Consider the following 25,990-nt stretch of genomic DNA (forward strand, 5'->3'; position numbering starts at 1 on the left):
AAAAAGAAAAAGAAAAAACGGAAGATTTCCCGTTTTTTCTTAAATTACAAAGTCAAATGATCTTTTTAGTCAGATCGATGTGCATTAATGTTAACGGTTATTAATTTCAGATTTCAGAGTCTAAAACAGAATCAGGAAGTTATAAATCTGTCATTAAAGTTACTTTTACGGACATTTAGATTCATCACTTGGGGAGGAAACTAAAGTCTTTCCCGAGTTCAGATTTATCAGTTAAAACATGTTTTATACTAAACCCTTTATTTTAGGACGCGCGCACACACACACACACACACACACACACACACACACACACACACACACACACACACACACACACACACACACACACACACACAGGTTTGTCTTCCTACAGTTGTCAGGACACTCATTGACATCATTTATTCCCTAATCTCTAACCAACTTTAACCAGAACAACTGAATGTCCAAACCTAGAAAACCAACTCTAATCTTAACTCTAAAACTGAGTTTTAACTCTTTTAAACTTTTGGTCTTTGTCCTTTGAAATAGTGACCAACAAAATGTCCTCACAAAGACATATATATACACACACAGTAAAATATTTAGTGGTTAAAGAATTGGTCTTTATGTCAATAAAATATTCAATATTTGGTCATTTTAATCTTAGAGATTTTCATTTATTGAATATTTGCCTGTAAATAAGATAAAAAAGAACATTTCTGCCTCTCAGCTGCTTTGACTCAGAACATGTTTTTAGATTTTAAAGAGCAAGAAAATAAAATCCTTCAAACTGTCAAACATCACAGTTTTTAATCACTGGTTTGTTTAATTATGACCTCATCTTTCCCAAACTGTATCTTGATGTTTTTATTCTCGTCTCAAGATGATTGTGATGTTGTTACATTTCTTCAGCAGAACTCCTCAAAGAGAACACAGAGCACAAACTCTGACACCAGTAAGTATCCACATGTTTGTCCTCAGACACACGTCTTCATGTCACTTCAACACTTTAATGAGCTTTATTTCTTCTTCTCTCCCCTCCAGCTGAATCAGTCTCTGATGTTTCCAGCAGAGTAGATTATGGCGACTGAAGGATCTGGTGAGTTCAGTCAAACTTTATTAGTCCCAGAGGTGGAAAGTAACTAAGTACATTTACTCAAGTACTGTATAAGTTAGGTACGTGTACTTTACTTGAGTATTTCCATGTGATGCTACTTTCTACATTTCAGAGGGAAATATTGTACTTTCTACTCCACTACATTTATTTGACAGCTTTAGTTACTTTTCAGATGAAGATTTGACACAATGGATAATATAACAAGCTTTTAAAATACAACACATTGTTAAAGATGAAACCAGTGGTTTCCAACCTTTTTGTCTTTTGACGTCTTACAAAAAGCAGTGTGTAGTCGGGGTCACATTTCACATGTCTATGAGTTGTTAACAGCTCCACCAAATAGTGATTTTACCCTCTAAACTTCTCACATGCTTTCATTTCAATAAATGTTCAAATGATCCAATATTTCAGCAAAAATCAAAGATTAAAGAAAAAGTCCAAAAACTGAAAACAGATTTGTGTATCAGAACTTTGTTTTTTCTTCTTTCCTCTCCCATTAATCATCTCATCATCTGACTTGCCAAATTTAACATCCAAGCCAAACCTGAGACCTGAAGCTGTATTTTTGCTTTATTACATTCATTACTGACACTTAGTTCAGTCTAACACAAAAACACGTCAACTACAGTGTTGTCTTTCTCCTTCTGATCATTTTATATCTGTTGCAACACATGACACTCATGGACTGAGGTGATTGGCACAGTCAGAGAGAGGAAGAGAGACATTTATTGATAATTAACTTTTGAAAATAACCAAACTGGAACCTGAACTAAGCCTAAAGGTTTACGCAACAACACAGCCTGAACCTGGAAACTCAAACTTTGTCCGGACCTCAACCATCACTGTTTACTGTTTAGCTGTGTGTGTGTACAGTACATTACTTATCAGTGTAAAGGAATTTTAGATATATAGGTGTTTGATGATTTATCTGGGTTTTTCTGTTTTGTTTTTTTACAGATGATGATGATTTAAATGTCCAGAAGTGCAACAGGAGCAGCCCTAAACTTGAGCGTCCTGACTGTAAGTCAAACTGAATGAGAATTCTTCAACACCATCTTATATATCATGAATAAAGTAAGAGATATTCAAATAGTTAAACCATCAAATTTGCCAGGAACTTTATGAAGTAGTCAAGTCCATTTTTGTTATTTAGCCCAAAAACACAAATCATAAATTTGCATCAAGAGGCTTCACAATCTGTACAACATATGACATCCTTTATCTTTAGACCCTCAGTTTGGATGAAGAAAAACTCTCCAAAAAACCTGTCAACACTTTGCACCAGCAGGAAGCCAATTTGTGTCAAAATCATGAATCAATGATAGAGCAGACATTATACACACTGTAAAAATCACCTAAACCTACACTTTACAAAGATGGCTGTTCATCTGCAATTTACTGAGGCTAAAGCTTAGGACCAACCTGCACACTGACTGAAACCTACAAAAAGTAGAAAGATTGTTTAAGATTGTTTCCACCAGCTGGAACTGATTTTTTATCTCTGACTGTCAGGAAGGAGCATAAATCTAATGACTGAGTAATCACACAGACAACACACTGAACCACTGCTCAGTACGACTTGTGTTCTGGAGGCTGACCAACCCTTAAACACCCAACCCAGTCACCAGAACAAAATGTTGGCATTGAACATTTCTGCAAACCACTGAAATGTTGAATATATATGTTTTAATACATGTAATACGTATCATATCAACATTTCTACAAATGTAGCATATTAACATTTCTACCCATTAAATGATGATGTTTTATGGTGTGACAACGCTGTGGTTAAGGTCTGGTTAGGTTTAGGCACAAAGACCATTTGGTTAGGGTTAGGGAAAGATCATGGTTTGGGTTAAAATAAAAATAAAAAATAAAATAAAAATAGCTGACGTCTTGCTAAAAACACCAGCTTTGGTCAGTTGAAACGGGAAGCTGGCATTGGTTTCAAGGTGGTCTCGAACCGTCTCTCTGCTGACTTCCAACTTGCTAAAACTTACCAACCATCCACTGACTTCTTCTCCTAATAGGAAAGTCAGCTCATATAGATCGCATGAAAACTACGTCCCTTTAGAAATGTTGAGATGACACGTTTTGTTGAAATGTTAATATGCTACATATTACATGTGTTGAAACATAGATATTCAACATTTCTGTGGTTTGCAGAAACGTAAACTGCCAATGTTTTATTATGGCGACCGGGCTGAAACACCACAAGAAAGATGCCAGTTATCATGTGTTCTTGTACCAAAACAAACATGGAGGCAGCCAATTGCTTGTGCTGCCTATATCATAGTTGTCATACAATTTATATGCAATTTGTGCAGAAAAGGCAAAAAAAAAAAAAATTAAAAAAGCTCAGTGTTTGTGTGAGATCTTGGATGGAGAGATGTGGGTAATGTGGACTGTGACTGGAGGTGAGTGAAGTTTGTAAAACAAAGCTAACTTCAGGTTCTGGTTGGCTGTGTAGCTTTTTGATTTAAGTAATTTGTTCTCTTTACAACTCAATTAGCTTTTCCTCCATTTCTTTCACACCACAAACCTTTCTTCTTCTTTTGTTAATTTACTGGTAAATCTACCCTGGATGACACACAAGATGTCAGTGGCAAATATCAAACATGCCAAAAATACTCTTTATGAAAACTTGAGATTAGAATCTAAATGATTTTGTTACCACCAGCTGACCCAGACTGGAACTGACCTGCTCCAAGTCCAAGTCGCTCCCATCAGTCGTCACGTCCAAATCAGATTCAGAATCAGTTCAGCAGTTGTCATGTGTGCCCCTGCCTTAAGCATCAGCAAATCCACTCAGAAATCATAGAAAAAAGACGCTTCGCATGACTTGAGATCACGGCTCAGAATCATCAAATTTCTGCTCTGTAAGTGTCATAACTATGAATGCTAGAGCTGCCGCAACACCCCCGTCTCTGGGTGGCTGGGGCAGCCTATATGCCCATCTGTGGTGTTGCAAGATTTTATTTTTTTCTGTCATGTGCAAGCTGGTCCCACAAATACCCGGTGCGTAGAGATTGTGGAGTGTACAATACCAAGACTATCTGAATGAAAAATACAAGTAGAGTTAGACGTAAGAGCAGAGACGTTTTTAGGAAATGAAAAGATGTGGGGCTAAGCTAAGATCGTCCAGGGCTTTTTTTGGTGTGTGTGTATGTGTGTGTGTGTTTCGGGGGTTATCAAGTCCTAAATATAATAACAGCACTGAAATTCCTTATTGTACACAATGATAGTCATATCTGTCCAGAATCAATCAAATGACTGTGTGTAATGTGAAAGGGGTCACTTAAAGTTGTGAAGCCACAGAGAATTATCATCAACTTCGTACCTGGTTTTGGTTATAAATAACCTATGTGGTGATTATTTTTAATTGTAAAGATGCAAATACAGTCTCTCTAGGATCTGGAACATAAAACACAATACTTTCAGCAAATATTAATGCATAGTTACTTTTTATGTCATAAAATAAAAATAAATAAATACATCATTGAAATTGGAATTGGAGCTGAGCTGCCATCACTAGAACATCTTCACAGCATTTACTGTGTGAGGAGGGCTAAGAACATCATAAAAGACATCACACACCCTGGACACCATCTGTTGAAGCTCTTCCCATCAGGCAGAGGCCACAGATCAGTTCGTACATGCACAAATAGACAGAAAAACAACTTCTTACCAAAAGCTGTGGCACTATTAAACTCAGATATCTCCCCAGTCTGAGACTAAAACTCATATGCTGCCAACTTTGGACACATGCAGTACTTATTTACTTACATGTCACTTTAAGCCACCAATCATGTGATATACACATATCCTTGAACACCCCCAACACACCATCACTTCATATCTGTACACCACACCTTTGCCGTATTTTTGCTGCTGATGCTGTTGCTGTTAGTTGTATTTTTGTTGTATTTTATCATTAATTGCATTTTATATTTTATATTGCTTATATTTTGTACTGATATTGCTCAAATTCTGCACTCTTTATCACTGAAATTTTTATATTTCTGTCTAATTTATTCTTTTTAAAAATGTGTGAAGTAAATATGTGTAAAGTCTTAAATACAAATGCTCCATTTGAAGTTGACACAATTGCAATTTCGTTGTGCTTACATAATGGAAATAAAGTTATTAACTTGACCTGACTTTTGTGACATGTACAAATGTTTGGGCACCCAAAGAGTTCTGAAGTCGGCAGTTCTTTGTACAAGATTTCAGACCTTAGTCAGCTCATTAGGCCTGATGCATGTCAACAGTTGTCATCAGGAAATGTCAGCTGGTGCCAATTTCAAAGCTTTACAAATACTCTGACTCTTCAGACCTTGTGTGAACACTCAGTAACCATGAGTTCCTCTAAGCAGCTGTGTAAGATGCTGAAAATGGAAGTTATTGATGCCCACAATGCATGTTAAGGCTACGAGAAGTTAGCAAAGCCTTATCAGCTTGCAGTTTCCACAGTGTGAAATGTAATTAAGAGATGGCAGTTTAGGGCAGCTGTTGAGGTCAAGATGAAATCTGCAAGATCAAGAAAACTCTCAGAGAGACCTGCTAATATGCTGGTCAGAAAGGCGAATTAAACCCCCATTTGACTGCAAAAACCTGCAGGAAGATTTATCAGACTTAGGAGTGATGGTGCTGCCCAAGAGTCAATAGAAGGAAATCTTACCTGTATCAGATAAATACAACGGAACATCTACAGATGCCTGATGTGTTTTGGAAACAAGTGCTATGGACTGATGAAGTTAAATTAAAACTCTTTGGACACATCAGCAAAGGAATGTTTAGAGAAAACAAGTAGCAGCATTTCATGAAAAGAACACCTTGCCAACTGTTAAGCATGGGGGTGGATCTATCATGCTTTAGGGTTGTGTTGCAGCAGGAAACATTGCGTGTGTAGAGGGAAGAATGGATTCCACTAAATACCAGCAAAGTCTGGAAGCAAACATCCCACTGTCTGTAAAAAAGCTGAAGCTGAAAGGAGGATGGCTTCTACAACAGGATAATGATCCTAAACATACCTCAAAATCCAGCATGGACTATCTCAAGAGACACAAGATGAAGGTTTTGGAATGGCCCTCAGTCCCCTGACTTAAACATAACTGAAAATCTGTGGGTAGATCTTAAAAGAGCTGTGCACGCAAGACTGCCCAAGAATATTGCAGAACTAGAAGCCTTTTGCAGGATGAATGGGAGAAAATCCCAAGTAAGAGAATTGGAAGACTTTCATCTGGCTACAAAAGTCGTTTGCAAGCTAATATCTGCCAGAGGGGATGTTACTAAGTATTGACTATGTACGGTGCCCAAACTTTTTCACATGTCACAATGACGTCTTTATTTTTTATTTTTTGTTCAATTTATGACATGAAAAGTAACATGCATTATACATGTTTGCTGAAAATATTGTGTTTTTTCCATATCATAGAGAGACTGTGTTTACATCTTTCAATTGAAAATCACCAAATTATGTAGTTTATCAAGGTGTGGCCAAACCTTTGCATAAAACTGTTTACTAATGTAACACACAATTCAATGGGTAGAATACAAATGTCAGTGTTCAGTTGGGTGCTGGACCAAATGCCAAGGTCTGTCACATGTCTAATCTGGTTACTACACATTTATACCCACAGTAAAAGAACCAATCAAAATGACATTACATCAAAAAAGAATGGGCCCAAAATACTGAAAAAGTCTGTCCCATCAGAATAACATCCATTTGACTTTTAGTTAGCAAGTTTTTTTTTGACAACATTATACTGAAGGAAGGCATTCGCTCTTCTTGGCTTGAAGGATGAATGAATGTGTATTTCTATATCCTTACAGTTACTGATGAAGCTCAACCTCTGAAGCGTAGCAGCAGTTATGAAATCATGCCTCCTGACAGTGAGTCAAACTGAACTGAGTCTGAATTATTCTTGTTTATTCAGATTTATATCTATAAACACATTATTTTACTTGATAGAGACCAGTTTTTTTTATGAATAATGTTGTATTTACAATATTACTACAAAGGGAACTTGGCTTTACTTGCATGAGAATAATTGAAGGTGACTCTTACGAGCCTATCAACATTTTCATCATCTCCTTTGCTCTGCTCTGTTTATCCCTCTGGCATTATTAGAAAACATTTCATGTTGATCCCTTAAGAAATTTAAAATAATAATTTAACCTCAGACATACAGGCCTTGTAATGACCCCCATTACACTTGTATAACCGAAAGCATATTTTTTACTGGCTGACATTGACAGCAGTGACAGTAGAAGTACAGTATGAGACAAACAAGTGGATGTCATGTAAAGTTCCTGTTGAAATAACTGAATTTATTTTCATTACAGTGTCAGAGCTGAGGGTCGTTGTGCTTGGGAACAGCTGGTCTGAGAGGAGTTCAGTGGGGAACTTCATACTGGGAAAGACTGAGTTCAACACTGAGGAAGCACCAGACTGCTGTCAGAGAGTCAGAGGACAGTTGAAGGAGAAAGAAATAGTTCTCATTAACACCCCAGATCTGCTGCTTCCAAACATCTCTGAAGACAAACTGACAGAGTTTATAGAAAACTGTATGAGTCTCTCTGATCCTGGACCTCATGTGTTCCTGTTGGTTCTACATCCTGAAGATTTCACTGAGGAACACAAAAAGAGGCTACAAACAATCCTTGAACTTTTCAGTGATCGATCATTTGAATATTCACTGATACTGATATCACCACACAGAGAGGAGAGTTCAGGTTTCATGGAAAACTACATGAACCATCCACCCTTAAAAGAAATGATCAGAATGTGCAGATACAGATATTTAAAGCAGAAGAACCTTGAACTTCCAGAGCTGTTAACACGATTCGGTCAAATTGTCAAAGAGAACAATGGAGAACATCTGAGCTGTGATGTATGTAAGAATACAGCAACTGCCTTATCTGATGACCATCCAAATCCAACACAAATGGAAAACATTTTGGATGCTGATGAAACCGCCGGTAAACTCAGAAAAACATTCTGACACATGATGGGAATTTTGTAAATTATCACAAATGATTGTATCGAGATATTTGTTCCGTCTTGATGTGATAAATGGTATTTTTATGTTTACAGGGACATCCAAGATGGAAAGTAGCACTTCATACCACTGTAAGTAAATGTGCACAATGTCAAGATATTGTAAAAGAATACTTTAGTGAATCCTTGGTGCAACTGTGTAGTTGCAAGCTGCAACGAGTGACGTCTGCTTACAATAATAGAAGATGATGATCTTAGAAGGTAATTTTCAAAATGTATTTATTTATTTATTTTCACAGCACATGAACTCAGGATAGTGTTGTTTGGAAAACGTGATGACAAAAAAACAATACTGGGAAACATCCTCATCGGGAAAAAAGAGTTTCATGTGTTCATGCCAAAAGTCTTTACAGGAAAACAGTGTCAGGCTGCAAATGGAAAGTGGAGAGAGAAATCATTAACAGTAGTGAAAACTCCAGACATCTTCAGTCTGCCTGTGGAAACTGTGAGACAAGAGATTAAGAGATGTGTGACTCTTTGTCCTCCTGGACCAAATGTTCTGCTGCTGTTAGTGAAGCCTTCTGATTTCACAGAGGAGGACAGAAAAACACTGAAGTTCATCCTGAGTTTGTTCGGTCAAGATGCTTTTAAACACTCCATGGTCACCATGAAACACAAGGAGAATGACATTTCAGCTGTGAATCAGCTGCTTAAAGACTGTGGAGGAAGACACTACAAGATGTTTGACAGTGACCATAACCTGTTAATGGAGAAGATTGAGAACATTGTGCATGAAAACAAAGGAACCTTCCTCACTTTCACTGAAGAGACCATAAGATCAAAGTCTGAACACATTAAACCAGTTTTAAAACTGGTTCTGTGTGGGAGGAGAGGAGCGGGGAAGACTTCAGCAGCCAAGGCCATTTTAGGTCAGACAGAGCTTCATTCAGTCTCAAACTCATCAGAGTGTGTTAAACATCAGGGAGAGGTGTGTGGACGTCGGGTTTCCCTGGTGGAGCTGCCTGCCTTGTATGGAAAACCTCAGGAGGCAGTGATGGAGGAATCATTCAGGTGTGTCTCCCTCTGTGATCCTGAGGGCGTCCATGCCTTCATCCTGGTCCTACCTGTGGATCCCCTCACTGATGAAGACAAGAGAGAGTTAGAGACCATCCAGAACACATTCAGCTCTCCAGTCAATGACTTCACCATGATTCTGTTCACTCGGGAGTCAGATCCTACAGCTCCAGCTGTTGTTGACTTTGTAAGAAAGAACAGAGACATCCAGGAGCTCATTCAGAGCTGTGGAGGAAGACATGTTGTTCTCAACATCAAGGACAAGCAGCAGATCTCTGAGATGTTGGATACTGTGGAGAAGATGAGACTCAACAATAATAAACCATTCTGCTATACAACAGAAACATTTGCACATGTCCAAATAGAGAAGATCATACAACAACAGACAATCACCACCACACTTCAGACTGAGCTTAAGGCAATGAACACAAAAACTATGGTCAGCTGTAAGTACTACATGTTAAATTTAAAATACACATAATTAATAATAACATTTTATTTTTTTGTGTCTTAAACCATCCATTCAACATACTCTGCAGTCTATACTGTTTCAACTGTCAATATTTAATGAAAATCCTGATCTTTCAACGTTACAGGTGATGATGAGAATCAGAGCTCAGAGAGTCTCAGGATTGTGCTGATAGGGAAGACTGGCAGTGGAAAGAGCTCTTCAGGAAACACCATTCTGGGAAGAAAAGAGTTTGAGGCTGAGTCGAGCCCAACATCAGTCACCAGGCTTTGTCAGAAAGCACAGAGTGAAGTAGATGGTCGTCCTGTCGTTGTGGTCGACACTCCTGGTCTGTTTGACACAACTTTGTCCCATGAAGAGGTTAATGAGGAGATGGTGAAATGCATCACTCTTCTGGCTCCAGGACCACATGTCTTCCTGTTGGTGGTACAGATTGGCAGATTCACACAAGAAGAGAAGGAGACATTAAAACTCATCAAGGAAGTCTTTGGGAAGAATTCTGAAAAGTTCACCATCATTCTTTTCACAAGAGGAGATTCACTGGAACATGAGAAGCGGTCCATTGAAGATTACATTAGAAAAAAATGTGACAAATCATTCGAGGATATGATTGACAAATGTGGAGGAAGATACCATGTGTTTAATAACTTTGATCAACAAAACCGCACACAAGTCAGTGAACTGATAAACAAGATTGACTCCATGGTGAAGAAAAATGGCGGCAGCTGCTACACCAATGAGATGTTCCAAGAGGCCGAGGCAGCAATAAAGAAGGAAGTGCAGAGGATCCTGAAGGAGAAAGAAGAAGAGATGAAAAGAGAGAGGGAGGAACTTGGAAGAAAACATGAAGAAGAAATTCAAACAATGGAAAGAAGAATAAAAGAACAGAGAGCAGAAATTGAAAAGGAGAGACAACTGAGAGAAAAAGAACTCAAGGAGAAGGAGGAAAACATTAACAAGGAGCGTGAACAGAGAAAGATAGAACAAGAAAAGAGAGAAGAAGAAGACAAGAAAAGGAAAGAACAGGAAGAAATTCAGCGACAAAAGTGGGAACAACAACAAAAAGATCTTGAGGAAAGAATAAAGTCAGAATCCAAAGAAAAAGAAACCATTGATAAAGAGCTGGTGCAGAGTAGAGCAGAGATGAGAAAAAAACAAGAGGCCTGGGAGAAGGAACGCAAAGAAAAACAAAAAGAAGATGAACAGAGACAACAGGAGGCACAAGAAAGACTAAGGAAGCTCCAAGAAGAGTACGAGCAGGAAAGAGAAAAATATGAAAACAAAAGGAAAGAAGAGGATCAGATCAGAAGGGAACAGGAGGAAAAGGAGCGGAAAGAGTTAGAAGAAAACTATAACATAAAACTGGAGAATATGAAGAAGAAATATGAAGAGGAGGCCAGAAAACGAGCTGAAGAGTTCAATGAATTCAAAGAGAAAAAGGAGGCAGACTTTGCAGCTCAAACAGAAAAACACTTGGAGGAAGTGATGGTTCTGAAGCAACAACATGAGGACGAAATGAAGAAGCAGCAGCAGGATTATGACAGCTTGAAAGAACTCGCAGACCACAAAGAAAAAAATCTGAAAAAAGTTATGGATGAACTGCAGAACAAACATATGGGAGAAATGACTGATTTGATACTGCTACTTCTGACTCAAAAGAAAGAAAACAGGGAAAAACTAAGGAAAATGGAGGAACAACACAGAAAGGAGGTGGATACATTTATAAAAGATCTTTCAAGCCAAAACAGAAAAAGAGAAAAGGAACAAATTGATAAATTAAAGAAAAAACACAACCAGGAAATGAAAGCCCTGGATAAGGAACCTTCAACCCCAAACCAGAGCATAAAAAGGTCTGAATTGTCCATCAAACATGCCCAAGATATTAATGAGTTGAAACAACGACTTCTGACCCAACAGCAACAACATCAGAGGGAACAGCTGGATAAATTACTGAAACAACATGAGCAAAAACTGAATGATTTCAAAGAGCAAATTCTGGAAGAAAACAAAAGAAATGAGACAGAAAAAATGGATGAATTGCAGAAGAAACACGAACATGAGATGAATGAGTTGAAACAGCAATTGAAGGGAGACAGTCAGGAGGAAGAATTGAATGACCTGCAGAGAAAACATGAAAAAGAAATGAATAACTTGAAGGAGAAACTTCTGACCCCAGAGGAGCAACAGTCCTGTTGCATTTCATGAGATGTTTATTTATTCCAACAGCAGCTCATCTTGTCATGTGTTTTTTACTTTTAATGTCCTCTAAGCCATCAGAGGCTTGTCATACTTTTTGATGTATATGAGTCAAGTTCATTTTTATAGCCTTTAAAAATTGCCTCAAGGGGCTTTACAATCTGTACAGCAATACAATATTCTCTATAAGGAAAAACTCCCTTGAAAAATGGAAGAAACCTCAGGAAGAGCAACCAAGGAGGGATCCGTCTCCCAGGACAGACAGACAGGAAATAGATGTTGCATGTACAGAATAGACCAAAGAAAGCAAAATTACACAAATACAGCATGAATATATATGAAGAATGTGATCAAGAGGACACTGAGCAACTTCCAGGTGCTGCCAAAAACAGAATAGAGGAAACTCACATCACACTATTCGCACAGACAGAGGAAGGAGAGACAAGAAACCACATATAAAGGGAGAGACATGAGCTGAGGCTGAATCTCCTGCAGGATGAGGAACCAAAAGCAGAACTTCTGGGAATGGCGCCGACAGCCAGAAAAGCAGAGTGGTACCAGGATGGCTGATGGCCCGACAAAGAGAGAAAAGAGAGGACGAGGAGGAGAGAATAGGTACAGTTACCATGGTTACAGTCGTTTTTCTTATGTATGGCAAGGGTACCCGAAGAGGCAATATACCAGACTGTAATGGTTTAGATGCAATATCCACATCACTCTGCACTGTGGTTAAACAAAAGACTCAAATCAAGCTGATAATCACAAACTGGCCAAGAAGCTGGATTCACTCACCTGTTCATTTAAATATTGACTGTCTGGGTTTTTTCTTCAAACAAGTGGCTAAAAGTCAGATATATGAATGCAAACATATAAGCATAGGTTCACAATTTTCCAAGTCTGTTTTAAAACAACAAGTGCTTGTATGTCAGTCTACTGTTACCACAAAGAGATCCTTCCCTAATGAGTTTCCAATGTAAGTAAAGGGGGACAAAATCCTCATTTTGAGAAAAAATACATTCCAAAGTTTATCTAAAGCTAATATGAGTCAGCTGTCTGAAGCTTTAGATGATTGACAGCCAACAACCCTGCACTCATTCCTACCAAGAGCCTTTAAACACCAGAGATATCCATCTGAAGTTAACGTTAACATTACATCTACGGCCCTTCATCATTTTGCATCAATGTTAACTTTGGTGATATTTTTCCCCTAGTGGTGTTTTTAAAAGGTTTACCAGCGCACTGCAAATTAGTTAGCAGAGAGTAATATTGTCTGTTGGTTGTTTTGTTCACAGTATTTTCCTGTAATACTGGCCTCATGGAAATGAGACAACACATGTATTTTTCCTCTCCATATTCTCTAAAGGCGACATGCTCTGCTCTTCATAGTCATAGTCATAGAATTTTTCCCTTTTATCAAGATATTACATTCAGTCTGAATGTGGTATTAGTATCTTGCCACATCTTCATCTTTGGTTAGTCAGTTGTTTTTTGTTGTTGTTTTTTTTAAATGTTGAGTTATTTACCCAACATGAAGCTTGTTATAATCTATTCTACTCTTTTGAACTTACATGTAATTGTTTTATATTGATTGTTAATAACTTGTGTATCTTTTGAATGTCATCTGCACATCATTTTGTACAAGAAACAATATATTTGTTTTTAGATAAAGCTTGTTGTGGCAGATTGCAACTGCGTGAAGTTAACCTAATGTATAATTGTGACCCAGTGATTTTTAGTGTAGTTAGCTTTGATATAAGCAGGAAATGTTTGTGTAGTTACTGAGCAGCAGTATTTTATACAAACACAGTAGGGTTAGATTTTGAATTCCCTTGATAGTTTTACTGTTCTTTAATAAATGATTTTACAATCATATGTTGCTTGTTCATATTTGGAATATTTAGTTTTACTGATAAGAATATATATTTGAATAGAGGTTGTGCATAATTAGTGAATATTGATATTTGACATCTTGATTTCTCTTTTATTTCTTATCAAAGACATGATTTTACATGCTGTCTGTGTTTTTGTTTTGATTTTCTTACTGAACAATCTGGAAATGTATCCTTTAACATTTTGTCCAGCTGAATAAACAAAACTGTAACTGAACTGACGTGAATCATTTGTTTCATGTCTCAGTGTGAGTTTCTCCTCAGAGGTCAAACAGAGTTTACAACCTGCTGCTGATCAGTGTCAAAACTCATTACAAATAAAATTAATTTTAATAGTCAGATTATTTTTTCTCAAGGAAATTGAAGTGTGGTTTCTCCTTTGTGCTGTTAACAACTGCAATTATTCAAATCAGGCCTAACAGCAGTAAATTCTAGACCCATTAAATCTGCAGGAAGAAGTTATGCAATTCAACACAACAGTCCTGTAACAAATACCAGCAGTGTAGAGTTTATTAACTTCAACCTGGTTATTGTTTTAGGTTTGTGTTGTTAAAAGCCCAATAAGTTCACTTGTGATAATTGAAATGATTTTTTAGAATGATTAGAATATAAATTAGAATTACAGATGGAAAATCAACATTTTGGGTTTCTTAGCTGATATTTTATTGAAAAGGTGGGCATCATGTGTTTAAAACCCACTTCTGAGGTAAACAATCCTGTAACATGATAAAATATTCAGTCAGTCACACAAAAGAGTTGTTAACCACAGTCAACCCTTGAAACACTGTCAGACATTCAACAAGATATTTACTTCACATCATGACAAACTACAGAATCCAAAAGAACCACTGAGCTGAATCAGCACCTCTGACAGAGTGAAAAAAGCTTCAAGAGGAGCCTCACAAAGCTAGTATTTGTTTCAGATTGTTGGCTAGTTCCATCACTGCTCCTCTTGTGTGTTTTCAGTGTTATGTCCAGCAGGTGGAGCTCTAACATCAACTACTGCAGTCTGTTAAAGGGATTCACTACATGTTTCCACAAATGAGGATCCAGTAATTTACATTGTTTTAAAGTGGAGGCAGAAATCTCAAAACCTGGACAAATAAAACCAAATTATAGACACAAAATACTGCAGAAATTGAGACAATAAAAAAACAAATCATGCTGTAACAGAAAGATTCGCCCATGTTTAAATAGCCATAAATGAAAAATGACACCTGTAAGAACTTTTATTTCTTTTAAATTTTTATAGTATTTTTGTTTGTTTGGTTTTTTTTTTTTGTAAAAAAAAAAAATCAATAAAAATCCTGCGCACAGTCTATAATGTGATGACGTTTACGTCTCAACAATGCAGACAGTGTTTCTACAGTGAATAAAAATAGTTATAATTATAATAATTATATCTCATTGATTTATTCTGTGAAGAAAAAATATTTCAGATGGTTTTATTTCAGAGAGAAATAAGTTTTGTTCATTTTGATTTTTAAACGCTTGTTTCAGTTCATGAACTTGAATATGTTTGGCTGATTTTGAATATTGGTGAAACACATCTGAACATGAGAGAAAAACCGATGCAGACCTTTTTTTCTCTCTCTTTGACTTAAGTTTCACTTTCATCGTCTTTGGACTGATGGCGCAGCAAGAATGAAAACGTCACCAAGTAAGTAAATTAACTACCGAATTAAATACAAATAAAATACATATAAAGTTGATGTAATGTGTTAGAACTGTAGAGGAATGAAAAGACTTTTTATTATTTATGTCTCATGAGTCTACAAAGTGATTAAAACTGATACTTGATGGTTTTGAAGCGGTTTGGGGTGATGGGTGGGCCGCTTGCAGTACAGCTGGTAAAACATCGCGGCAACAAAATGGAATAGAGAAGAAAAACTTGAATTATCTTTCACATTATTCTTTCATATTCTCGGCTGAACACTAGTTTGTTGACTGGTTTCAGGTCTTTGTGGCAAATCTATTGGACAGGAAATAAAAGATCTGGTGATTTTATTTGAGAAAAAAAACGTTTTTAAGAAAAAAAAAAAAAAAAGGAAAGGAAGTTTGACTTCCTGATGATAAGAGTCCTGGGAGGTGACTCTTTTGTTCTGAACGTCCTGGAACACTGAGCTGTGCTGGAGACGTTTTTGAAATGTAACGCCATTAGAACGGTCACAATTTGATTTCTGTCCGATGTCCCTGCAGCAGCTGAGAGAAAAGCTGTTGTTCAAAGAAGAGGTAAAGGTGAAATACTGAAGTTATGATCTCACAGTCATGCTTTATATTACTCTGAAAACCCCAGAATGTGTAACAGCAGCTTTAAAATAACAGAAGTGATTGAAGGAATGACAGCTGGTTTGGGATGAGTACAGTCCTCTCTCACACATGAATTATCACCAAGTCAACAATCAATCTTTACTATCATAAAGGGGAAATTGATTTGTATTATTAATACACATTAAAACCATTTAAAAAGAAAAGTAATAAGTACATCAGAGAAATACTCTACACATGTCAAATATCTATATGAGCATAACACATAAAGGCTCTACAGTATTTACCATAAAAATGTAAAAGCAATACTGGAACAAACACACCTACATGGAATAGACCTATGAATGTTAATAACACCTGTGCTTTTCCTCTATGTCAGAATGTTTGCTGTGAGAGACGTCCGTTATTTATTCTACACTTTTCACTTTTTGTCTGTCGGCATCTTATGTGTTTTGAGAGATTTTGTGTGAAAAAAAATCTGTAAATGTTCACCTGAAATTGTTGCAACTCCAGACTGCATCAACAATTTGTATTGGACCACAGAAAGAGAACTGGCTCCAGGTTGTTGAAAGTGTCCTGGAGAATGATTATTTTTAAAAGAATGAGAATTATTTTGTCCTTTTGTGTTTGAAGGGTTTTAAAAGCAGACTGCTGGTCTTCAGCTGAGCTTCTTCTGGTGTTTCCAGCACAGTGACAGGATGGCAGCTGCAGCAGCATCTGGTGAGTATAGTCAGATTTACAGCAGAAATATGCAAAAACTCTCACAAGCTGTTCAGAGTTACTATGTTTGATGTTAAATTGAAAATAGTTGGCCAAGCTAAAAGTTCCTCCTCATATCTCAGTTGTAGGGCCAAATCTGTACCACTAGGTGGCGACACAGCGTTACACATTTATTAGCAAACAGCAGCTGACTGTTTTCAGACTGTGTTTTTCTGGGCTGCTAAGAGGAATCTATCGCTGCAATATTTCATTCACAAAATCCAACATCACAGTAATCGATATCAATAATGTAACTATGTTTTGTTGATGACATTTGCTGTTTTAGAGGCAGGATAATCCAGGAGAGGGTCAGTACCTTTCTAGAGGGTCACTGCTCCATCTAATGAGAACACAAACTATGCTATGAAAATAATAAGGCTTGTTATATTAGACATATGGATGAAAACTATTATGATCAAGAAAGTACACTCCTTTGTTTCACCAGGGCTTAAAGGATAGATTCAAACATTTTCAAGTCTCAAAACAACTGTCAGGAGCATATGAACACTGAAACAGTTGTTACTTGCTTTAATCATTTGTCCTGTTCATACTTACTGCAAAGAGATTCTTTCTGATGTGTTTCCAATGTAAGAGACAGAGCAGAAAATCCACTGGCTGATGTTGACACTCGAAACTGAGTGAGTTGAAACTTGTTCTGTTAAAATCACCACTAGGATGAACATAATAGTGATGAATAGATGAATCTGATCTAATTGTATTCAGAACATAAGAGTACAGTTTGTACTTCAATCTATCTATTTATCTCTAACATTATCTACAATATCTAAATATGTAACAGTAATTTACAGTATCTATCTAACAACTCCAGTGAACTAATGTGTGAATGTGTGGCAAAATGGTATAAGACATAATTTATATACATATATATGTGTGTGTGTGTGTGTGTGTGTGTGTGTGTATAGTCGATATATATATATATATATATACAGTCAACTTATAGTCAATTATTGTCAATTTTATGAGGCAGTAATAATAATAATAATAATAATGATAATAATAATTTTCCATGTGAATTTCTGCCTTCATGTCTCATTAAACTAATAAAATCATACATCGATTTTCATGATATATAAACTGTAAATCTATTAAGAAATTAAACCTGAAAGTTGCTCTTTAACAATGACATGAGACATGAAAAGGAAAATATTCAGGGCTGCTTTCCAACTAAAATAAGGCAGAGTGAAAATATAATATATATATATAAATTATTAGAAACCTTGAAGTTCCTCAGAACTTAAGTTAACTCATGTGTGCATGTGTGTGTGTGTGTGTGTGTGTGTGTGCGTGTGTGTGTGTGTGTGCATGAGTTTGATTTGATAAGTAGAAAGCATGTTCTGCCTTTGGATTAAAAATAATATAGATATCAATAATTATTTACATATTTAGTTTTTTAATATATCATCTAATTCCTGGTGTTAATGGACTTGTTTTCTAGAGTCGCTGTACTTTGTCTACTGAGGAGACCCAACAGTATAAAGGAATATGAAATGTAAAATTTTTCTAAAATATAGCTTTTCTTTTTTCTTGCAGAAGTCAAAGAGAGACCTCTGAGGCGCAGCAGCAGCAATGAATTTATGCCCCCTGACAGTGAGTTCAACTGATCTGACTCTGTTTAGGTGTTTCGAGATATAATGAAGTAAAAGAAGAGTTTGTGGGAGAATGTTAAGAACTTTTTCAAATTTAAATTAATTTTAAAACTCATACATTTAAAAGTGTTTTATCAAAGGCACAAGATGTTGATCTTGTTCTTCCTATGTGGGTAACTGAGTTCATTGATGTACTGTACTGAAGTATCTGATTGTTGATCATTTGACACAAGCCAAACTGGCTTAAAGTGCCGCACAGGTAATGTACAATTAGTGTTACTAACAGTGTTAGTTTTGGTTTCTGCTGCGGCCAAAAATGACACAATGAGAGCAGTGACAGTGAAACAAAACAGTAAAGTTCCAAAACAATGAGCTGAAACACACTGAAATACTTTCTAGAGCTGAGAAGAGCTGCTGAGTCAGATGATAATTCTTCTTTCATCATTGTGAGCGACCCCTTTCACATGCACATAGTCCATCGATGTGATCCATCATTGATATATTAATATTGATTATAGCCACTTTAAACACAGAACTAAGGATGTACTTGTTTCATGAATGAATTCTACTTAAATAAGTCAGTTTGATAAATTATAGATTTATGTAATTAGGCCTTTTTAAGACTGAGTTCTTACATTTATTAATTTATTTTTACATTTTTTTCAGGTTTCATGCTGTCGTTAGAATGTGTTTAAGGTGCTTGCTCAGCTTTAAATTAACTGCTATGTTCAGCTGTAGTAAAATATGCTGTTTTTGGTCAAAACGCCATGTCAGCCAATCATGATTACAATCATATGAATGATAATCATGGTTCTGACTGTCTACTGTTGTTGCCTATTGATAAGAGAACGCTGCTATTCAAGAGAACATCAACAAAGATTAAAGGATCAATCTGGTGATTTTCTATATTTTTAATATTGTCATAAAATCTCATGTTTGGATCCAAACCAACAATGAACTGATCTACTAACAAGTATTGTGTGTGTATCAAAGCCTGATATATCTTATTCCTCCGTTGTTGTCCAGAAAATATTAAAAACATGTGAGTGAGTCACACCGCTGCACTGGGTGACATGTTCTTTCATCATGAAGAGTTTGGTCACGTTAGTTTGTTTATAAATAAATAAATAAATAAATAATAACTGTGTAAGGCAGACGCCACCGAGCATGTGTTCTGTTTACAGCTTCACTAGCTTGTTGTGCTACAGCCTCTGGACTTTCTCCTGAAGGTCTTTGAGAAATCAGAATCAGAATCTGTTTTATTAGCAAAGTATAAAAGCATACAAACTGTGATTGTGACTGTACAAAGGAAATATGGACTGTGCTATGGACAAAGAAATGAAATGTATGAAATATATGAAGGTGACTAGAGCAAAAATTTAATGTGACATGTGCATAAATAATTAAATGATGTAACAGTGGAGGTTGAATCAATGTACAAGTCCAGTTTGATGAAATATATGAAAGTGACATTGCAGGGATTAAATGAGGGATGTGAACTGTAAAGTTTGATAACAGTTAATTCAGCTATTAAGTAGGGAAACAGCTTCTGGAAAGAAGCTGGTGGGTGGAGGGAGGGTAGGGCAGGGACTCTCCTGAAGTCTATTGTTAAATCTACTGTAGCAGGATGTTAGCTGCGCCACTTCCTGTCTATATGCAGACTCGTCCCCTTTCCTGGATCAGACCAGTGACGGTTGTGTCATCTGCAAACCTTTGAGGAGGAGCTTGTGGCGGCGCAGTCATTCGTATACAGACAGTAGAGGAGGGGGTAGAGCACGCCGCCCTTCGGTGCTCCTGTTCAGATGGTCAGAGGGGTGGAGGGGTGATTTCCAGCCTCACACACTTCCTGTCTGTCAGGAAGTTACTGATCCACAGACAGAAATTACAATGTTGTACTAGACAAACTAATGTGCCAAATTTTTTAGTGTGAAGAAACACCCAGTTTAACAGAGGTCTACCGCACAGAGGAATAAGATATATCAGGCTGTGGATACACACACAGTACTTGTTAGTAGATCAGTTCATTGTTGGTTTGGATCCAAACATGAGATTTGTTGACAAATGAAAAATATAGAAAATCAGCAGTCAAATACTTTAACAAATCTAACATTTAACTGCATTCGAAGGACCAAGTTATAACATAATTCAATAATATTTTCTACATCCATAACAATCATTTTTACTAACATAATTTAACCTGAATTAGCTAAACCATGTTTGAAGAACAGGAGCAGGCCACATACATTTATCACCAACATTTCGGTCATTTTGGTCACACTATTCAGTCTGTAAGGCTACTTGGATCTAATCAACTGATTGTCTCATATATAAATGTATGTATTATATACTGTATGTACATACAGTATATATGAGTTTGGATGATGAAAAACACCTCTGCCAAATATGGCCACAAATAGCACAAAGTGCCTACATCTGCACTGAGTGGTGGTTTGGATTGGCAGAGGCACTGCATCACTGTTTTTGCATTAAAAATTCAAATTCTGGATGGCTGACAGCTTTTCTTCAGTTCCACTATTTAGAATCATGTTCTATCATAATCCTGTTCTATTCAGTGCTGGTTCATCTTTCTAATTCATTGTTTTGTTTTCAGTGTCTGAGCTGAGGGTTGTTCTGCTGGGGAACAGCTGGTCTGAGAGGAGTTCAGTGGGGAACTTCATACTGGGAAAGACTGAGTTCAACACTGAGGAAGCACCAGACTGCTGTCTGACAGTCAGAGGACAGTTGAAGGATAAAGAAATAGTTCTCATCAACACCCCAGATCTGCTGCATCCAAACATCTCTGAAGACAAACTGACAGAACATGTAGAAAACTGTGTGAGACTCTCTGTTCCTGGACCTCATGTGTTCCTGCTGGTTCTACATCCTGAAGTCTTCACTGAGAAACACAAACAGAGGCTCTGCACAGTTCTTCAACTCTTCAGTGATCAATCATTTGATCATTCACTGATACTGATATCACCAACCAGAGAGGAGAGTTCAGGTTTCATAGAAAACTACATGAACCATCCTCACTTAAAAGAGATGATCAGAATGTGCAGATACAGATACTTGAAGCAGAAGGACCTTGAACTTCCAGAGCTGTTAACACGTTTGGGTCAAACTTCACAGGAAAACAATGGAGAACATCTGAGCTGTGATGTATTTGATGATCAGGATGCTGGTTTAATCATGAGACCAAAGTCTGAACACACTGAACCAGTTTTAAACCTGGTTCTGTGTGGGAGGAGAGAAGCAGTGAAGACTTCAGCAGTCAAGGCCATTTTAGGTCAGACAGAGCTTCATTCAGTCTCCAACTCATCAGAGTGTGTTAAACATCAGGGAGAGGTGTGTGGACGTTGGGTTTCCCTGGTGGAGCTGCCTGCCTTGTATGGAAAACCTCAGGAGGCAGTGATGGAGGAATCATTCAGGTGTATCTCCCTCTGTGATCCTGAGGGCATCCATGCCTTCATCCTGGTCCTACCTGTGGATCCCCTCACTGATGAAGACAAGGGAGAGTTAAAGACCATCCAGAACACATTCAGCTCTCAAGTCAATGACTTCACCATGATTCTGTTCACTGTGGAGTCAGATCCTACAGCTCCAGCTGTTGACTTTGTAAGAAAGAACAGAGACATCCAGGAGCTCATTCAGAGCTGTGGAGGAAGACGTGTTGTTCTCAACATCAAGAACAAGCAGCAGATCTCTGAGATGTTGGATACTGTGGAGAAGATGAGAGTTGAAGGATCCAGATGCTTCACAAAGGACATGTTCACCAAGGCTCAGATGGAGAAGGTTACAAGACTTCAGAGCAATCAGAGCAGAGAGAGTGTCAGGATGGTGCTGATTGGGAAGACTGGCTGTGGAAAGAGTGCAACTGGAAACACCATTTTGGGTGAGAAGCATTTTAAACCTAGAATCAGACCAAAGCCAGCAACCAAGTCTTGTAAGAAAGCAACAGGGGAGATCGATGGACAGCTCATCACTGTGGTCACCACCCCCGGCCTCTTTGATACGACTCTCTCTGATGATGAAGTTCAACTGGAGTTCAACAAATGCATCAGCATGGTGGCTCCTGGACCTCATGTGTTCTTATTGGTGCTGCAAATCGGGAGCTTTTCACAAAGAGAAAAAGACTCTGTGGAGCTGATCAAGAAATATTTTGGCAAGAAATCAGGAGATTTCACCATCATCATCTTCACCAGAGGAGATGAACTGGATGATCAGTCATTTGAGAGTTACATTGAAGACTGTGATGACTTTGTCAAACAACTAATAATTGAGTGTGGAGGGAGATACCAGGTCTTCAACAACAAAGATCAGACAAACCGCACACAAGTCAGAGAGCTGCTGACCAAGATTGAGAACATGGTGAAGAAAAATGGCAGCGGCTGCTACAAGACTGAGATGAGTAATGACACTGAGGAACTCAAACAAATAGAAGTGAAGAATATCTTGAAACAGAAGGAAGAAGAGATGAAGAAAAAAGAGGAGGAACTCAGGAGAAAACATGAGGAGGAGATGAAAACACTGAAAAGAAAAATCAGTGAACAGAGTGGAGAAATTGAACAGGAGAAAAAACTGAGAGCAAAACAGCTGAAGGACAAGGAGGAATGCTTCAACAAGGAGCGTGAGGGGAGAAAGAAAGAACGTGAGGAAGAGGAGAGAAAACGGAAAAAACAAGAAGAAACTCAGCGTCAGGAATGGAAAAGAAAACTGGAGGATTCAGAGAAAAGAGTTAAATCAGAAAGAGAGGAAAGGGAAAGCGCTGAGAAGAAGCTGGAGCAGTGTAGAAAAGAGATGAAGAGAAATAGAGAGGCCTGGGATAAAGAAAGGAAGGACATCTGGGAACAAAAATATAGGGACCTAAAACAGAACCTGGAGGAGGAGAAAACAAGCCTCAGAAATCTCCGAGAAGAGTACCATCACAAGAGAAAGAAATGGATATATTGTTTTTTTGTGCTGTCGTTGTTCCTTGTATTTTTATTGTATTATGTATTTCAGCATCATACATAAATACACACTACAGATAATACTAAGCCAAGTGAACACACATGAAGATTTTTACAACTTAGCAGCTATCGTACAGTTTAGGGGTATTTACGGACCATCGACTGATAGCTTAGGTCTGGTGACTGCACACAGTTCTCCAGAAGTCCTTACAGTGAAGCTGCCGTGTTTACACATCCTCCAAAGTCTGAAAGAAACCAGGATTCCTCGATTCCAGTCACACCAGTGGCTAGCTGGAAGGCTGAGATGACAATACATGTAAATAGTAACTAGTAACTAAATTACTACAATTAAATTACTTGTTTTATTTTTCTGTTAAACTACATATGTGTAAATAAGACAGTTTGTAAGCTGCTCCGAGGCACATTTGATGGAGCTAAGCTAACAATGTCCCCTTGCTTCCAGTCTTTTTGCTCAACTAATCAAAATATAACACTGAAATACACTACAATATTGAAAACACAGAAATGTAATAAAAATTGATTAATTTAGACGTATGGCTAAACAGCTGTGGGCTATCATTTTTATTTAAAATATCCAAGCTTACATGACAAGTCTGTTTTATTGTAATCCGTCTTTGATTGTCCCTTTAAATACATTTTAAATGACATATATTTTACAGTGTTTATATATTTTTTCACACTGAATCATAATAATTGTTTAAAGCTGGAACATCTTTCCCAGTCTGCATGTGAGCAAACATGCACCAAGGTTGTTTGGAGATGTTTTATACTTGTACACATGTTGAGAATAACTTTAACATGTTTTTTCTTTATCATGTTTGCCTCCCTACACAAAGTTCAATCAGCTTGCTCAGAATAGCACAATGCCCACTGACTACGTTAATGTTCTTGTTTGTTTGGACAAGTAATATATGCTGTATATATTCCCATTTATTTGCTCATCCAGTTTGTTCATCTCAATCAATCAGTGCATTAAATGGTTTTATGACTATCTCTAGGTTAGAACTCAGGCAACAGTTTCCAATAGTTCCAAGTCAAGTCTCCTTCAGGACAGTATTGGTGTCCCACAATGGTCTATTCTCAGTCCTGTTTTATTCACAATATACAAAAACAAAATAATCTCTGCATCTCTGAAACTGTTGAATGTTATATGATGATATGATTGAAATTGAAAAACTCAGAAGGTCATTTAAGAACAATATTTAATTTCACAGTTTTGAGGTTTTTCCAGTTCCCTAAAAAGTTCCTCTATCAGGATAAAAAAAATACTCACAATAAAAAGATTTTTTATCAATTTTCCCAAGGTAAGACTCTAAAGTCATGTCTCCTCGCTCATTGTGTACAGTACAAGAAAAATATAAATGTGTTGTTGTGCATGAAAATATATTGTCATATATAACCGTTACTGTTAAAAAATATATTTTGGTACACTTGTGAAATATGTACTTGGGGGGGAAAAAGTCTGTTTTATGGTACAGCGGAAAACATTTTTCTAATTGCTGTAATAACTGGTTAGAGATTAGATGAGGATTAATGCCTCCAGAACAGTGTTTTTAAACAAATGTGTTTGTTTGTTTGTTTTATTCTCAAATATTTGTCGGGCATATCTTTCAGCAAAACAGATGCTTTGTTCTGTGATTTACATGTAAATATAAAATGTGAGCACTGTTTATACTTTTCCATACATATCTTTAAATTTTGTTTATAAATTGTTTATACATAAAGTACCAGTCAAGAGTTTGGATACACCTTCCCATTCACTTTAATGAGAAAATGTGTCCAAACTTTTGACTTGTAATTTATTGTTTAGTGAAACATTTTAACATCCTCGATGGCAGTTCACTCAAAGCAAATGTACTGTGTTTATCTGATAAAACATAACCTCAGATTTCCTGTTTGTGTCCCCTTAAAACACAACTTACATCTGTTGTCTTGGTTCATGTATGTGTTGGTTCAGTTTTGTTAGATGACACTGGGAGGCTTCTTAATGAAAAATCTGGAGACACAGATACTCTATTTATATGAATAACCTGATCCCAGATTAATAAAATATGTACTGTGAACTGTTCGTCCTCCATTTGTTTCCATAACCAGAGTTTGCATGTAAAAAGATACACACAAGGTATTATAGGTCTATATTTTGTGCACACAGGATAAAAAAAAATCTTTTGAGACTGGCAGCAGACAGTTGTAGTTTTATGTTTCTGCTGCCACACCAGTGCGATGGAAGTTTATGGAATTTTGTTTGTTGCGCCTGAAGAATTCAGAAAATTCATGAGGAAAACTTAAACCCAGAAACAATATTCCTGTTCTAGTCCTGTCAGACTCTTATTGGTGAGCTGTGCTGGTAAAAAGCAGGAAATAAGGTTGGAAGGTTTGGAAGCACAAGCTACATGAGCTAGCAAGGTTAGCAGGTTCAAATTAGCATTCCATAAATTGTACATCATATATCTACGTATCAAGAAGCTAATGTGTCTCAACCCTTTGTTCACTGAAATGAATGGAAAGTTCTCTGTGACTGCAACTTTATGCTTCTCACTGAAACTACTTTCTACCAAAGAAACAGTCACAATAAAAATGTTTCTGTAAGGAAACATGCTGTATGTTGAGTTTTTCAAATGTCATTTTTCAATATTTTTAGCAGCACAAATGAAATTAA

The 25,990-nt window shown here is 37.1% G+C and overlaps 1 protein-coding gene across 3 annotated transcripts; it reads left to right on the forward strand.

Moving 5' to 3' along the window:
* The first annotated feature begins 1,059 nt into the window (after positions 1–1,059).
* On the forward strand, positions 1,060–25,394 carry LOC137170039 (GTPase IMAP family member 8-like). Of its 3 annotated transcripts, none has more exons than XM_067573430.1 (4): positions 1,060–1,078; positions 16,629–16,715; positions 18,306–18,362; positions 20,973–25,394. In XM_067573430.1, exons 2-4 carry the CDS (start codon positions 16,694–16,696, stop codon positions 23,372–23,374), a joined length of 2,481 nt encoding a protein of 826 aa, XP_067429531.1. In that variant the 5' UTR covers positions 1,060–1,078; positions 16,629–16,693; the 3' UTR covers positions 23,375–25,394. The 3 variants fall into 3 exon arrangements, with proteins under 3 accessions (XP_067429531.1, XP_067429530.1, XP_067429533.1); XM_067573429.1 differs by lacking the exon at positions 1,060–1,078 and adding an exon at positions 15,293–15,387; XM_067573432.1 differs by lacking the exon at positions 1,060–1,078 and adding an exon at positions 17,317–17,392.
* Positions 25,395–25,990: the final 596 nt, after the last annotated feature.

This window comes from Thunnus thynnus, chromosome 2, assembly GCF_963924715.1.
Source record: "Thunnus thynnus chromosome 2, fThuThy2.1, whole genome shotgun sequence".
NCBI lineage: Eukaryota > Metazoa > Chordata > Actinopteri > Scombriformes > Scombridae > Thunnus > Thunnus thynnus.

Bases quoted from the DNA above. Each gene is read 5' to 3' on its own strand.
- LOC137170039 (XM_067573430.1), top strand. From the start codon at position 16,694: ATGGCAGCTGCAGCAGCATCTG. The intron at 16,716-18,305 runs GTGAGTATAGTC...TTTTTCTTGCAG, and splicing joins GGCAGCTGCAGCAGCATCTG to AAGTCAAAGAGAGACCTCTG. The intron at 18,363-20,972 runs GTGAGTTCAACT...TTTTGTTTTCAG, and splicing joins TGAATTTATGCCCCCTGACA to TGTCTGAGCTGAGGGTTGTT.